General features: G+C 36.7%; 2 protein-coding genes across 5 annotated transcripts in view; both read left to right on the top strand.

The window, feature by feature from the left end:
- TBC1D12 (TBC1 domain family member 12) overlaps positions 1-2,113 on the top strand; it is a 95,792-nt gene extending 93,679 nt beyond the window's left edge. For 3 of the 4 annotated variants that reach the window (XM_060034439.1, XM_060034440.1, XM_060034438.1), the window contains one exon: positions 211-2,111. In XM_060034439.1, the coding sequence (XP_059890422.1) occupies positions 211-279 (69 nt within the window). In that variant the 3' untranslated portion in view covers positions 280-2,111. Of the gene's footprint in view, positions 1-210 lie in introns of all 4 variants that reach the window. The other variant, XM_060034436.1, reaches the window with a different exon arrangement.
- Positions 2,114-11,456: 9,343 nt separating this feature from the next.
- Positions 11,457-16,297, top strand: part of HELLS (helicase, lymphoid specific) — a 39,336-nt gene continuing 34,495 nt past the window's right edge. Inside the window, exons 1-2 of the mRNA XM_060034435.1 lie at positions 11,457-11,630; positions 12,067-12,188. Of these exons, the coding sequence (XP_059890418.1) occupies positions 11,600-11,630; positions 12,067-12,188 (153 nt within the window). The 5' untranslated portion in view covers positions 11,457-11,599. The remainder of the gene's footprint in view (positions 11,631-12,066; positions 12,189-16,297) is intronic.

The following is a 16,297-nucleotide window of genomic DNA, read 5'->3' as shown; positions in this document are numbered from 1 at the left end:
AATATTTGGCAAGTGATGAAAACTGGAATCTAACTATATATCATAAAATTGGGTTGAAACAAACAAGAGGATTTGAGAATGGCAGTCTTTCAGGGGACAGAGTTATGTGTACTAAAGCTGTTTCATGTTAATAAACTATAGTTTTTAAAATCTCTTTAATCTGCATGGTAGTTTTTTTGAGGATTAATGTTTACTTTATATAATTTCCAGGTCTTTGCATCTGTGATGAAGGATATTAAAGAAGGAGACAAGAATAATAGTCCAGCTCTGAAAAGCTAATCTTCAAAATTAACAGACTAATTGCAATATTAAAAAAATGTTTTTGATAAAAGTATTTTGTTTCCTATGTAAACAGCATGGAAGAAAATGTTGAAGAAAGCTAAGAATCAAGACTTGGAAAACCGCTGATTTTGAATTCCATGGCTGAAGTAAATGAGTACCTATTGACAGTATTAATAAAAAAGTATTTTATAGGGAGAGCCATTTTACAAAGAAAAAAGTTTAAATGGCTAGTTCATACTCCGTAATTTGGAGTGAACAGTTTAATGCAATAAATTTTTTTAACAGCTTTGGAGATAGTTCAAATTTTTACATCTTTTCTTTTTTAACAATTAGCATAAAGGAGGAGCATAACAATTAGCACTTTGGAGGTCAGAACAGGATTGTTAAATACTACTTTAACTTCCAAAATACTATTTGAAATAAACACCTTAGTACAGATATTATCTCCAGTTCCACACATTTGAAGATATTATAGACCAAGAATAAGCAACGTTGATTGTAAATTATTTACGTCACTGAAGTTGTTTATCTTCACTCACAGGTTGGGGCAAATTTAGGTTATCTGGGAACTAGAAATATTGGTAGGAGATTGTTTAGCATTTGTGTAGGTGTTTTTCCACAGTACCATGTCTATTTGTTTTTGAAAGGAAATTGTTTCATTTCCTCAAGGAATTCCTATCACTCAGAGCATTTTAGCCTCTCTGTTTCTAGTCTAAGAAATTGTTCATCTAGTAATTTAAGAAAGCTAACTGGTAGAAGAAATTTCTTTGCACTTTAATGGACTGAAGGCTTTTTGGGGGGAGTAAGTCCATAAATACAAATGAGGTTTTTCACTGGTAAGAGTAAAAAGTCATGAATTTTGAGAGTTCTTAATTAGAATGCTACTTGGCAAGACTTTAAATTTGTTAGTTAAAATTCTTTCACTGTAGAAACAAAATCTGTTAATTCCAGTTTGAAATTGGAAATCTTAATATGTAGCCAAGTCCATGACTTGTAAAACACTGTGTATAATTTTCTAATGAAAGGAAATAAGAGTAAAAGGTAAAATTAATTTTTTTCTAATGAGTAACTTTGATTATATTAGGATAAAGGAATGATTAACTATCGGTAAATTGACATTAAATTTATTATAATATGTTTAATTCTTAAACCTAAAATAAATCACTTGAATATCATGAGTGATATCTATATAAAATGGTATTTGGTTAATAATTAGATTATAGTGTGCTTTTATGTTGCAATTTTGTTTGAAACAACACTTAAGCACACTATTTCTGTTAGTGGTATATAGTCTTCAAACTAACAAGCCTGAGAACCTTGTTAGTGTAGCACCTGCCTCTTTAGGAGTATGGGACCAGACGGTACCTATGTATTTTTACCCCATGGGTCATTCTAGCCTAGGGACCACTAATGGAACCCTCAGAAGTTAACTCCTCTCCTAGGAGCTTGCTTAGTGGAAACTAGTAGTGTAGTAAAATATTGAGGGAGTACCCAGGGTCTTAATAGGTTTTAGAATGACATTTTAACTCTGGTAACTACTTCCTTGGTATTGGTGGCCCTGATAGAGGGAATGTAACCCCTGGCAGTAATCTCATTGAGGTTATACTCCCTGCCTAAACTTAATCTTACTTTTGTGTATTTGTTTTCAGAGTTGGACCTAAGTTACTGTATTTCTTTTTCTCATTTTTATTATTGTATAGTTTCTTTACCTTTCAAATATAAATGTGTATATAAAATGTAAATACAAGGAATTTATTAAAAACCACTATTAACAGTTACTGTGTAAATAAAACTCGTAAGCAGAGTAATTACTTGAAATGAGTCTTCATTATTTTGGGGATATTTAACTACATGTGGAGATAAAAAGGGGATAAACTTTTTTGCCAAATTTCTCTTCCTGGGATGCACTGGACCTTTAGCCTCTTGAGACTGACAGTACTGGCAGCTAAAATATTTTTACTGTCTTTTCCCTTGAACCTCTTATACATGCAGTATGGAGTTACTCATTATTCACATGGTCAGTTGTATGACAGTTTTTTTGGTTAAAGTATATTTTCAATTAAAAAATAACTTTCCTAAAAGCCTCAAGATAATGTGAAATTTAATATGGTGTTGTATTTGTTTGTCTATTTAATCAGTATTTCTCACTTCATTGTCCTTTTAGCACAGGTCTACATTGTATTATTTAAATGCTACTGGAAGACTCCAGCAACTAGCATAGTTTTCTAAAGTCAGAGAACATAGTCATAGTTTTTGTTGATTTCTTTTGCAGTGATGACCTTCATATAATGTTGTTGGTTTGAGTATATACATATATATATATATATATATATTTTTTTTTTTTTTTTTTTTTTTTTGCGGTACGCGGGCCTCTCACTGTTGTGGCCTCTCCCGTTGCGGAGCACAGGCTCCGGACGCACAGGCTCAGCGGCCATGGCTCACGGGCCCAGTCACTCCGCAGCATGTGGGATCTTCCCGGACCAGGGCACGCACCCACGTGCCCTGCATTGGCAGGCAGACTCTCAACCACTGTGCCACCAGGGAAGCTCCATATATATTTTTTTAATTGAAGTATAGTTGATTTACAATGTTTGTTAGTTTCTGGTGTACAGCAAGGCGATTCAATTCAGCTATACATACATACACATATATATATTTTTTTCATATTCTTTTCCATTATGGCTTGTTACAAGATACTGAATATAGTTCCCTGTGCTATACAGCAGGTCCTTGTTGTTTATCTGTTTTATATATAGTTTATATCTGCTAATCCCAAACTCCTAATTTATTCCCACCCACCACCCCCTGGCTTTTCCTCTTTGGTAACCACAAGTCTGTTCTCTACGTCTGTGAGTCTGTTTCTATTTTGTAAATAAGTTCATTTGTGTCATATTTTAGATTCCACATATAAGTGTTATCATATAGTATTTGTCTTTCTCCTTCTGACTTACTTCACTTAGTGTAATTTCTAGGTCCATCCATGTTGCTGCAAATGGCATTATTTCATTCTTTTTTATGTCTGAGTAGTATGCCACTGTGTATATATACCACATCTTTATCCACTCACATGCTGATGGACATTTAGGTTGCTTCCATATCTTGGCTATTATGAATAGTGCTGCTATGAACATTGAGGTGCATGTATCTTTTCAAATTAGAGTTTTCGCCAGATCTGTGTCCAGGAGTGGGATTGCTGGATCATGTGGTAACTCTTTTTAGTTTTTTAAGGAACCTCCATACTGTTCTCCATAGTGGCTGTACCAATTTACATTCCCACCAACAGTGTAGGAGGGTTCCCTTTTCTCCACACCCTCTCCAGCCATTATAATTTGTAGACTTTTTTTTTTTTTTTGGCCACACCGTGTGGCATGTGGGATCTTAGTTCCCCAACCAGGGATCGAACCCGTTTCCCCTGCAGTGGAAGTGCAGATTCTTAACCACGGGACTGCCAGGGAAGTCCCCTATTTGTAGACTTTTTGATGATGATGGCCATTCTGACTGGTGTGACGTGATACCTCATTGTAGTTTTGATTTGCATTTCTCTAATGATTAGTGATGTTGAGCATCTTTTCATGTGCCTTTTGGCCATCTGTGTGTCTTCTTTGGAGAAATGTCTCTTTAGATCTTCTGCCCATTTTTTGGTTTGGTTGCTTGTTTTTTTGTTATTGAGTTGTATGAGATGTTTGTATATTTTGGAAATTAAGCCCTTGTAGGTCGAATCATTTGCAAATATCTTCTCCCAGTCTGTAGGTTGTCTTTTTCTTTTGGTAATGGTTTCCTTTGCTGTGCTAAAGCTTATAAGTTTTGATTAGGTCCCATTTGTTTATTTTTGCTTTTATTTCTAGTGCCTTGGGAGACCTAAGAAAACATTGGTACCATTTATGTCAGAGAATGTTTTGCCTATGTTCTCTTCTAGGAGTTTTATGGTATCATGTCTTATATTTAAGTATTCAAGCTATTTTGAGTTTATTTTTGTGTATGGTGTGAGGGTGTGTTCTAACTTTATTGATTTGCATGCAGCTGTCCAATTTCCCAATGCCACTTGTTGAAGAAGAGACTGTCTTTTCTCCATCGTATATTCTTGCTTCCTTTGTCAACGATTAATTGACCATAGTTGTATGGGTTTATTTCTGGGCTCTCTATTCTGTTCCATTGATCCATGTGTATGTTTTTGTGCCAATACCATGCTGTTTTGATTACTGTAGCTTAGTAGTATTTTGTGAAGTCTGGGACTTTGCCTGCAGCTTTGTTCTTTTTCCTCAGGATTGCTTTGGCAATTCTGTGTCTTTTATGGTTCCATATAAATTTTAGGATTATTTGTTCTCGGTCTGTAAAAAATGTCATGGGTAATTTGATAGGGATCTCATTAAAACTGTAGATTGCTTTGGGTAGTATGGCCATTTTAACCATATGAATTCTTCCAATCCAAGAGCATGGGATATCTTTCCATTTCTTTGATCATCTTCAGTTTCCTTTATCAGTGTTTTATAGTTCTCAGCATATGTCTTTTACCTCCTTGGTCAGGTTTATTCCTAAGTATTTTATTTTATTTATTTGATGAGATTTTAAAAGGGATTTTTTTGTTTACTTTTCCCTTTCTGATATTTCATTGTTATTGTAAAGAAAGGCAACAGATTTGGTTTGAGTATATTTTTTGACTCTACAAAAGTTAGGTAGCATTGGCAAAAGGGCATTGAGATTTTCAAAGCCTCTTTTAGGGTAACAGCTTTCATTGTAGCTTAGGAACTAAGGCTATTTTTATCTAGAACAGTCAACTTTTTAGAGTATACATTGTTGGAGGGTATAATACTAAAGCATATAATCATGGAATAATTTGTCTTAAAATGCCATATGGTTTATTATGATTTTTCATTTCCTATTTTTGTTTGGATAAGGTAAAATTATTTCGTATTTCATGAGCATATTCACACAGCAGAGATTGGTATAAAAGGCAAAAATCATGTGAGGTAGCAATGGAAAATCAGATTTTAATTTGCCATGATTGTTTTATAGTTTATCTGACATAATATAGTGTCAGAAAACAAAGTCTTACCTCTGGGGGGGAAAGTGATTTTTGTATTGAATTCATATTATTTTGATTTTGTCGAAGCAGTGTCCAAAATATGAATTTCCAAATGTAGTGTCAGGGAGGAAGAAATTTTCCTCTACCCTTCTAAGTTTTTCTGGCAGGTTTAAGAATTAAATTGATGTGAGACACATTAACAGATTAACAGGAAAAGACAAGAGTTTAATAACATGTATTGTGGGAGAGAACCAGGAAAACTGAGTAACTCACCAAAATGACTGAAACCCTCACCTTAACTACTGTCTTCAGCTGAAAACAAAAGGGGATGTGGGGGGTAGTGGTTTGAGACTTCAAAGGGGGAGGCAATGCATGTGGAGATGAAAAGCAAATGTTTGGTACACAGATGTTTGCTGGGCCTTGCAGTACACTGAGTGGACTCTGATCTCTAGGCCCTGCTGAGTGTTCCCCACCTCACCTAGCCCACATTCTTAGCTCTATTCCAGAACAGGCCCTTTGTCAAAATTCTTTTTGGCAGTAAAGGGGTCAGTAACAAGAAAAGCTTCCTGAGTCTTCTGTTTCTTAAAAATAATCAGGCTAAATTAATCCTCATGCCAAAGAGATACATTCTGGGGTGACAAATTCTGCTTCCCTACAGTGGTAAGACCATTAATTTGGACTTCACTGTTTTACAACATGTAAAAATGAAAATTAAATAATTTTTTAAAAGATTTAAAAATATATATTTTTTTTATTTTGGGGAAATTAGCCACTTCAGAGAGAGAAGATAGCCTTGCCCTTTAAAAATATTGTTTGCTAGAAATGCAAATCAAAACTACAATGAGGTGTGAATGGCCATCATCAAAAAGTCTACAAATAATAAATACTGGAGAAGGTGTGGAGAAGAGGGAACCCTCCTACACTGTTGGTGGGAATGTAAATTGATATAACTGCTATGGAGAACAGTATGGAGGTTCCTTAAAAAACTAAAAATAGGATTACCATGTGATCCAGCAATCCCACTCCTGGGCATATATTCAGAAAAGATGAAAACTTCAATTTGAAAAGATACATGCACTGCAATGTTCATAGCAGCACTATTTACAATGGCCAAGACATGGAAGCAACCTAAATGTCCATCGACAGATGAATGGATAAAGGAGATGTGGAATATGTATACAATGGAATATTACTCAGCCATAAAAAAGAATGAAATAATGCCATTTGCAGCAACATGGATGGACCTAGAGATTATCATACTAAGTAAAATAAATCAGGAGAAAGACAAAAACATATAATATCACTTATATGTGGAATCTAAAAAAAGTGATACAAATTAACTTATTTACAAAACAAATAGACTCACAGACATAGAAAACAAACTTATGGTTACCAAAGGGGGAAGGGAGGAGGATAAATTAGGAGTTTGGGATTAACAGATATACACTACTATATGTAAAATGGATAAACAACAAGGACCTACTGTATAGCATGGGGAACTATAGTGAATATCTTATAATAATCTATAATGGAAAAGAATCTGAAAAAGAATATATATATATATATACATATGTATACCTGAATCATTTTGTTGTACATCTGAAACTAACACAACACTGTAAATCAACTATGCTTCAATAAAAAACATATTGCTTATTTACTAAGAGTGTAATTGCAGAAGTGAGCTACTTCGTACTTTGAATGAATGCAGGAACACTCGGTAAGCCCTGATTATGTGCCAAGCACTGCCTCAATATTTTGATAGGCTACATAAAGTTACAAGGCTTGGGAAGTTAGCAAAACTGCATTTCTTTATAAACATTCTACCATTCATATTGATCTTCTCTTGGTTCCAACTGAGGTTTTATTTTGTACATTTTATTACGTGAGTTGGGTTTATTTTCTAAAATACTCCAAGAAGGAAATTTGACTTTACGAAAATTGCATTGCAGGCTTCCCTGGTGGTACAGTGGTTAGGAATCCGCCTGCCAATGCAGGGGACAAAGGTTCGAGCCCTGGTCTGGGAAGATCCCACATGCCACGGAGCAACTAAGCCCGTGTGCCACAACTACTGAGCCTGTGCTCTAGAGCCTGCGAGCCACAACTACTGAGCCCATGTGCCACAACTACCGAAGCCTGCGCGCCTAGAGCCCGTGCTCCGCAACAAGAGAAGCCACCGCAATGAGAAGCCCGCGCACCACAACGAAGAGTAGCCCCCGCTCGCCGCAACTAGAGAAAGCCCACGTGCTCAACGAAGACCCAACGCAGCCAAAATTAATAAATAAATAAATTTTTAAAGTGCTTCATTTTTTGAACGTTTAAGTAAACAGTACTTCCATTATTTTATTTAAGGTAAAAATGACATGTACTATTGCAATATATTTGAAAAAATCATTTTTGTAATAAAAGTAAATGATTAATATAGACGTGAAGGAGTATATAAAATTGATAACAATGGGGTATATACGTTTGTTCTCATTTTTCATCTTCATGTACAACACTATACAAAATGGTATAAAAGCAGAAAGTGAAGCCTCAAATGTTTTTGGTCTAAGCAGTATTGATAATCAATATTGTAAGTACATGATGTATTCTGATTATCAAATAAATCCTAAGGCTTTTAATTTTAGCTTCTATATTCTTAAAAAACTTTGAAAGGGAAGTATTAACTTGATTAAAACTTTTGTAGATTGTAAAATGCTTTGAATGCCTGTGTTTGGGCTTTAAAGTGTGAAAATAAATTGGAAAGTGTTTGAATGATAGGGTTTGTTTTATTCTTAATTTATACCAAGTGATTTTAAATAAACTGTGTATGCAGTAAATTTGTCATAACTTAGTGGTAATAGTTCTGATTTGATTTTTAAAGCCACTTATGTGAGCCGTTGAAAAACTAAACAATTCTCATCACACTTTTAATTAGACTGCATGTTTTATGATCTTTTAAACATGTGAATCAAATCCTATTATTCCTTAGTCAGGACCCTCTAGTGACATTCCTCATAATAAAAATCCAAATTTTTATTACAAGTTCCTATTTATTCTAGTCTCTATCTCTACAATTTCAACTGCCACTCAACCTTATTAACTTCACTGTGGATCTGATTTCTCAATCTCCCAATTTCCTATCTACCTAAGGGCTTTTACTCTTACTTTTCCTTTGGAAATATTCTTTGCCTAAGTCTTCGTATGGTTTATATTATCTTCTCATTTAGGTCTCTACTTAATGTCTGTTTACTCAGAGTCAGACTGTTCTCTACCCATCCTCTGTCAGTATCATGACCTTACCGTACTTCATATTTCTTTATAGTTATCTATTACTTACCACTAGCTAACATTATTTTATATAGTCGTCTATTGTTTCCACTACAGTGTAAACTCTGAATTCAGAAAGATTGTCTTGTCTTTTATTACCTCCGAATTGCTAGTGCCCAAAATAGCGCTTGGCACTACACATGATAGATATGGATGAACAGATTGTTTTTATTTTGGACCATTCCTAGTGAACTTACCTTTCATTTAAAATATTTTTATTAGCTTATACAATTAGTTAGAAACTCAGATCATTTCTGGTTCACTCAGAAGTTCAACACTTAGAGATTGGCTAGAGGAGAATGAACTAGTAGACGTCAGAAACAGGAATATCAGGAGAGTGTGGGGGTCAGAAAAAACAAGGGCCAAATGTGTTTCCATAAAGAAGTGATCAATAGTGTCAGGTGTCAATGAGGTTGAGATGAGGACTGAGAGATTTCCATTAAATTTGACCATGCATAGTCATTGATTTCCTTTGTTACTTTGGTGTGTGTTCAAGTATTTAAGTACTAATGGAAAATATTCAGTAGAGGTTTAAGAAATAAAGAGTGAATGGGGTAATGTATAATCTAAGGTTCCTGAATAGGCTGCAGGGAGATGGATCCAGAGCATATCATGAGAGAAAGTGGAAAAGGTGTTAGATGCAGGTAGGTTTGTAAGCTTGGTGTTGGGAATCTGGAAGGGGAGTTCTGTCTCATAGCCATTGTTTACTTTGTGAGGTAGGCAGGAAGTGGGGCCATATAAGCAAGAGGGAGCAGTGGTTTTGTTTTTTGACTGTTTTGTTTCACTTCTTTGATTGGGTGGATGGTGAAGCCATTAAGAAATCTAGAAGAAGATGGCATTTTGTGGCTCATCTGGACAGTCTACCTCTGATTTTTTGTGCCACACCCTCTTGTCAACTCTGCTTCAATCATACTGGTCTTCTTCTGATATTCAAAACATACCCAAGCTTATTCCTGCCTTATTCTCTTTGCCCTAGCTGTAGCTTCTGCTTGGCCCATTCTTCCCCTGGACTAGCTGGCTGCTTGACATTTGGTTCTCAGCTTAAAAGTCTGTCACTTCCTCAGATACCTGATTACCCAGTCTAAACTAACTACCCAGTTACTCTCACACCACTCTATTCTAATATTTTGCAGAGAATTTCTCACATATACGTAGTTGTCTCAACTCCTGGAAGGTGAGTGCCATATCAACAGGAATCCTGTTTGCCTGGTTCACTGCTGTACAGCACCTAGAAAAGTTACAGGTACCCAGATGACATTTAAATGTATACCCTTAAAGTGAATGAACAAAACTTTTCATAGCCACTCTTGAGGTCTGCACAGTGGCAAACATGTCCGGAAACACCCAGTGCAACTCGTGTCAAGTGTGGGGCTAAGATATTAGATGAGATTCCTGTCCTTTGAGAATGAGATGAAATTGCCTTGAATTCCATCCCTCGTGTGTTTGGATAAATCTTCCCCATTTGATCTCTGAGGAATCAGAAGGGAAGTTGTTGGCCTTGAGTTGATCATCGAAGTCTGTAGAGCAGATACTGCAAGGAACAACAGAGAAAAAACAGACAGAGGAAAGACTGGGGAGGTGGGCCACAATTGAGTTCAAAAGAGGGAACAAGAAAAGATTTTCAGTACCTTAGGGAAAAACCCCTGTAAAAAGCAGTATTTCAGAAGTCGGGGCAAGAAATTTCGGAGTTAGTTTGGTGAAGGTCAGAAATCTTAGTAGTGTGAGACTGACTGATAGGTATTGTCTTTGATAAGAAAGAGGTATGATTTAAGAATAATTACTAATGGAGGTTATAATTTATCTTAATACTGAACTAGTTTTCCAAAGACCTGGGTTTGGCTACTGTTGTATCACAAAGTGACTGTAGGCTTCTGGGCAAGTTAATTTATCCTCTGTGAGCATCAGTTTTCTCACCTATAACGTAGGGATAAAAACAATCTGCTCTGCTAATCTCAGTGTTATGAAGGTTGCTGAAGATGGTTATGAGGGACGTGACGTGCATTGTAAACCCTTAAATTTTGTACAATTACAAATAATTAAAGTTGTTGGAGTCAGAAATGGAGGAAACAGGTGGTTACATGGCAGGTATACCATAAATTCTGAGGTTGGGGCGAGGGGTGGCAAAAGAACTTGTTAAAAGGGACTGCAGGTAAGAAAGGGAGGGACTGCAGGCTGAAGTGAAAACCAAGGGACAAGAAAAGCCCAGCTCCTCCCTTCAGGTGCCTTCTCTAATAACTGGTCTATTGAATTCCTGAACCTTACGTCTTTTCTACTGGCCACTCCGGTAGGCTTATCACTGCATTAAGTTCTCCCTTATCCTGAAATAACTTTTCAACAAGAACGCTACCATAATCTTATTTCTCTCTCCTATCCCAGCCACAAAAAGAGCCCTCTTCTGGGTCATTTCGGGGAATTTTCACTCAAAATGTGAACTGCAGATGGTGGCAAAGTTTAGCAACATTAGTCTCTGACATCTTCACCTGGATACTCAGTACATCTTTCTACCTAAAGGATCATCCATTGGCAGGATTTAATCACTTTAGCCAGTGTGTGAAGGTACCTTGCAAACAAGAGCGCTACTGAAGTCTGCATAGTGCGGCACCATCATCAATTAGGTGAGGAAACCGGGCCCTCCACGGTAGGCAGACTCGCCTAGTATCACACAGCTCGTTTAAGGCTGACTTCTGCAGCAGAACCCAGCTTCCCCAAACCTGAGGTCCTCGGAAAAGCTCACAGTCTCCCAAGAGAGTTCTGACGAAAACCAAACTTCGCCAAGTCTCGCGCCACCGGGACTCGGGGGCGGGGTGGAGAGGACGAAGTATCGCGAGATGACGGCGTTTTCCCGCGAAGGAGAAGCGCGCGTTTTTCTCTGGCTGGACACCTGGCCGGGAGACCGGGACCGGCAAGCGGCTGGGAGGTTTTAGCGCGCGGCGTTGCAGGCGCTGTGAGGAGGGCACCCGGTTCCGGAGTGTGTGTCCAGCCATGCCGGCGCAGCGCCCCGCTAGCAGTGGCGGTGAGTGAGGAGAACCTGCCTCCCGGAGCGGGCGGCGGTGTCCGGGGCGGGGGTGCGGGAGCAGCATGGAGAGACTGCCGCCGAGCTTTTGAGGGGAGAGGCGACCCCGGGCAGAGACTGAGGAGGAAAGGAGGGTTACCTTTTCTGTGGGGAGTGAGTGGGGGACACCCGGAACTGCGCATATTTGCATGGTATAGGAAATTTGACACAGGGGAGCTGCGTTTTCCCAAACATCTCCATTTGTAAACTGGGGTCCAGGCAACTTGTTGACATAGTGAAGGCTTAGGATTTCTTCTGAGAGGTGATACTGGCGTCCCCCTCGGTCTTCATGGTTTGCCGCAAATGCACCTGGGAAAGGGAGGAAGGTTGTTTACTCGGAAGTTGAGTAACTGGTCATTTTTTAAAGCTGCAATTTAAAAGCCTTGTCTCCTCCTAGGGTCCGTAGCTCCAGATGTGGTTGAACAGCCGGAGACTGCCGTGATTACTCCAGCCATGGTAGAGGAGGAAGAACAGCTTGAAGCTGCTGGGCTAGAGAGAGAGAGGAAGATGCTAGAAAAGGTAAAATAGGCATCAAGTTCATCGTCGGGGGTGTGGTTTGTGTGCTTAAGTTTACTAGTCTGGTTTTTCATCAGCTTTAAAACGGGCTTCCTTATTTATCTCTGTTTACCGATGCTATTTTTGAGAAACCTTTGCATGAGCTTTGAATGAGGCTTCTATCAGATATAGTCTTGGTCTATAAAGTGGCCTCATTTCTCTTAGGTGAGCATTTCAAATTGATTGTTTAGCTATTATAATTCTTCCAAAGTCGGTAGTGAATTATTTTTAGTGAATTTTTTCAGTGCTGTTTTCCACCTAAGTGATCAACTTGTTTTTTGCTTTCTTTTACATTTCTTGGACTATTGCCGAGTAAGATCCTTTAGGTTAAAATGTGATGTACTTTTTCAACGAATAGTTAATTATCCTTGTGGTTTTCTGGTACAGAGTATTTTGTAGGTTACTAAAAGCAGTTTTTAACCTCTTGAAAAACTTCAGTTTTTAAGTATATTTTATTCCAGCACTGTCCCACCCTGTTGCTTCATTATTGCATATGCAAGAAGACTGACACCTACTACATCTTATGTGCTGCCTACTAAGTGATTTTCTTGTAATAATTTATTTAACCCTCCCAGTATTATGGTTATTTAGGTACTTTTGATATCTCCACTTACATATGATGAAACTGAGGTAATTGGGGGTCAGGTCACACACTAGTGAACTCAAGTTTGGCTGTCTCCAGAGTTCTTGTCCTTAACACTAAACCTCTCTGAGGACATTAATATTGAATTAACTCCATGTAATTACAGAACTACTCAAATTGGGGAATAATGCACTCCAAAGGCAAGTAATGAATTAGTTAGTCCCTGCTATTTTATATCAACAATAATGATAATTTTGTTAGCATTTTTGACACCTCATGATCATTTATGGTGAGTCAGTCACTGTTCTGAATGCTGTACATGTATTTTACTCATTGAATCCTCAATAGTATCAAGTAGATATCATTATTAAACTCATTATGATTACTATTATTAAACTTACTAGTTTAATTACTAGTATAAACTATTACTTTTATTAAAATAGTCTATAAACTAGGTTCTATTTTCATTCCACTTTACAGATGAGGAAACTGAGGCACCTAGAGGTTGCCTGGGGTCCCTCAGCTAGAGATGGTAATGTAGGCCATGTGGTTCCAGAATTCACACTTTTTAACCACCTTGCTATACTTTCACTCCAGTATATAATAGTTCCATTATTACTGATCATCTGTAGTTGACCATAATCCGGTAAGGTAGTATATTAACAAATTTTAATAGAATTGGGAGGTCAACCTTGAACCACCTTTACTCATTCTATGCATTCCTACAGTACTTTGTTAGACAGTATTATCCTTACTTACTTGATTCTTTCTCACTTTGTTTCTTGAGGGCACATCACATTGTTTTGTTTTTGTAGGCTGTGCACCTGGCAAATAGTAGGCTGTAGTAAATGTCTATTGAATTTCTAACTAAGGTAAAAGAATATTTTATAATATATTACCTAACATATATGATTATATAATAAAATAAATATACTTACTAGCCATTGTAACAAGGTGAATTGTAAAGGATGAATCCTGGGGCATGGTCCAGAGTAGAATCAACTCCAGAGATTTTAAGTGATAAACCCTTAATTTTGAGTAGTGTAGTTCACTTTTATAACCCATGAAGATTGTTGGTTAAGGAAATGCTATTTGAAGAAAGATATGAGGTGTAATAAGAATACATTTCAAGAATGCATGAGTTCAAGTGAAGAAAGATTATTTTCACATTTAAAAAAGGTCTATCAGGGAATTCCCTGGTGGTCCAGTGGTTAGGACTCGAGGCTTTCACTGCTGTGGGCCCAGGTTCTTTCCCTGGTCGGGGAACTAAGATCCCACAAGCGGTGCGGTGCGGTGTGGCCAAAAAAAATTTTTTAAATAAATAAATTTAAAGGTCCGTCAAAATTTATAGTACCATAAGTATTTGCTGATTAAACTAGGGATCAAAATAACTTCTACTTTCAGTGAAATTTTTAAGCTCTTGAACATTTTGCAATCCTAAAGTTTTTTGGAATTGTTACTCTTGAGGGATAGGTATGGTACAACTAGCTTTTCTTTAGCAGTTATGCACCATAGAACTTAAAATAGCAATTTTTAATCCATTTTTCAGTACTTCCATGAATAAAGCTCTTTTCAATCCTATTAGTGCAGGGTGTAATTTGCTAAAAACCTAGTAGGATTGTGGTTCATTGTTATTATGTATCTTTTTATGTACAGGTATTGAAAGAATTTGATTACTTTTTGTCCTTGACACTTACAAATTATTCCCTCAGTGACTGTAGAGAAAATTCTAAGAATAAGTCTCTCTCTTACATGTCTTTGGAGCCAAAAAATTCAGTACACAAAAGTAATGATTCCTTTTCTTTTGGGAGAATTCAGTATTTATGGGCATATATTTAGAAGTACTTAAGAGAGGAAGAGCTAGCTTAAGTTCTTAATGAGAAGCATTTACTTTGCTTTAGGAGATTTGAAGGTTTGTGAAGATCCTGGAGAATGATTTTGACATTCATTTGCTACAGTTATTTTCTTTGACTTTTCACCTGCATTTCCTTTTGAAAGAAGTCATTGTTAGTCTAGAATACTTGAGAGTAGCTTTAACTTCTGTGTACGTGGGGGAAGGGGAATGGTAAGAGTTGTGAGGGTTCTTGGAAAGGTAAAAAAGGAAAACAGTTCATATTGTGTAACCTGAAATAGAACTCCCTCCGCAAAATAAAGAAATAAATAAAACTGGGGTTTGGGAGAGGTAATGGGGTAGACAGTGGAGAATTTATGCTCTTGGTGGCCACTGGCATACTCTCTCACTCTCTCATCAAGAGATGCTTCCCACCAGGCACTCAGTATTGAATACTTTCCACAGATGAAGCTACAATTTACTTTAATATTAACAAATAACAAAATTAAGTCGAGAGAGTAATGATAGATGAGAAGATTTACTACAGAATTATTTTGAAATACAGAAGACTGGGTTTAAAGGTTAACCATTGGCATATTTTAATTATATTATAAATTATTGTTCCATGATGGCGCCTTTAAGCTTTAATTACTTCAAAGATGTATGCTGATTTATTCTGAACAGGACTTAAGGCAGCAGATAAATTAAGCACAAAGTATTTTAACTAAAATAAAGTTAAGTTTAAGAATTCATTTTTATAAAGTTTTAAGTAATTTCATCTCATTTATAATATCCATTTCATTCAGTGACTGACTATTGTAATCATAGTAGTACGTTGGTAATAGTAAAAGAAAGGCTGTCCTAAAAGAACTGAAAATAGAGTTTTATGAGACGTCAACAGATTATCTGCACGGGTAGGACTATGGATGATTTTTTAAAGATTTTTTATTTTCTTGTAATGCGCATGTATTTCATTAAATTTATTCTTAGGTATCTTATTGTCACTGCTTTTGTAATAGAAAATAAATTTATTTTGAAAGAAAAATTAGATGACATAACATCTGGGAAATATAAGTTAGTATATACTGGTGTCTGATTTATAAGGTCAAGCCTTAACACTAAATTAAATTTACCTCACACACACACACACACGCTCAGGAGTGGAATTGCTGGTTAGTAAGATTTGCATATATTCAACTCTCACTTGACTTCAGCCCACTTAATGCTTTTCTTTTGAGTTCAGATTACAGTATTTGGTTGGCAAATTATGAACTGGATTTGGCCTTATGTCTGTTTTAGTGGAACACAACTTTTGTTTACGTGTTGTCTATAACTGCTCGAAGGCAGATTTGAGTATTTGCAATACAAACCATATCATGCTGAAATATTTAAATATTTGCCCTTTGCCCTTTTACAGAAAATGTTTGTGGACCGTTGAACTATACTATTTATTTGTTGCTTTTGTTTTCTCTCTTGTGCCCTCTGTTATTGTTCTGTTAAAATGTTTAACTTTTATTGTGAATTGAGAGGGTTCCTCCTCAGCCACTAGACTGTTGTATACTCTTACAAATCAATAAATAAATGGTGTGTAAAAGTAATATGGAAAGCAGAGGTTTGTAAATGGAAGGCGTACAGAGGTGAAAGATAAAGGTAAGAGTA

This window comes from Delphinus delphis, chromosome 16 (genome assembly GCF_949987515.2).
Source record: "Delphinus delphis chromosome 16, mDelDel1.2, whole genome shotgun sequence".
Classification (NCBI taxonomy): Eukaryota; Metazoa; Chordata; class Mammalia; order Artiodactyla; family Delphinidae; genus Delphinus; species Delphinus delphis.
Note: the sequence above shows the minus strand (reverse complement) of the source record. Positions and strands in the feature narration are given on the sequence as shown.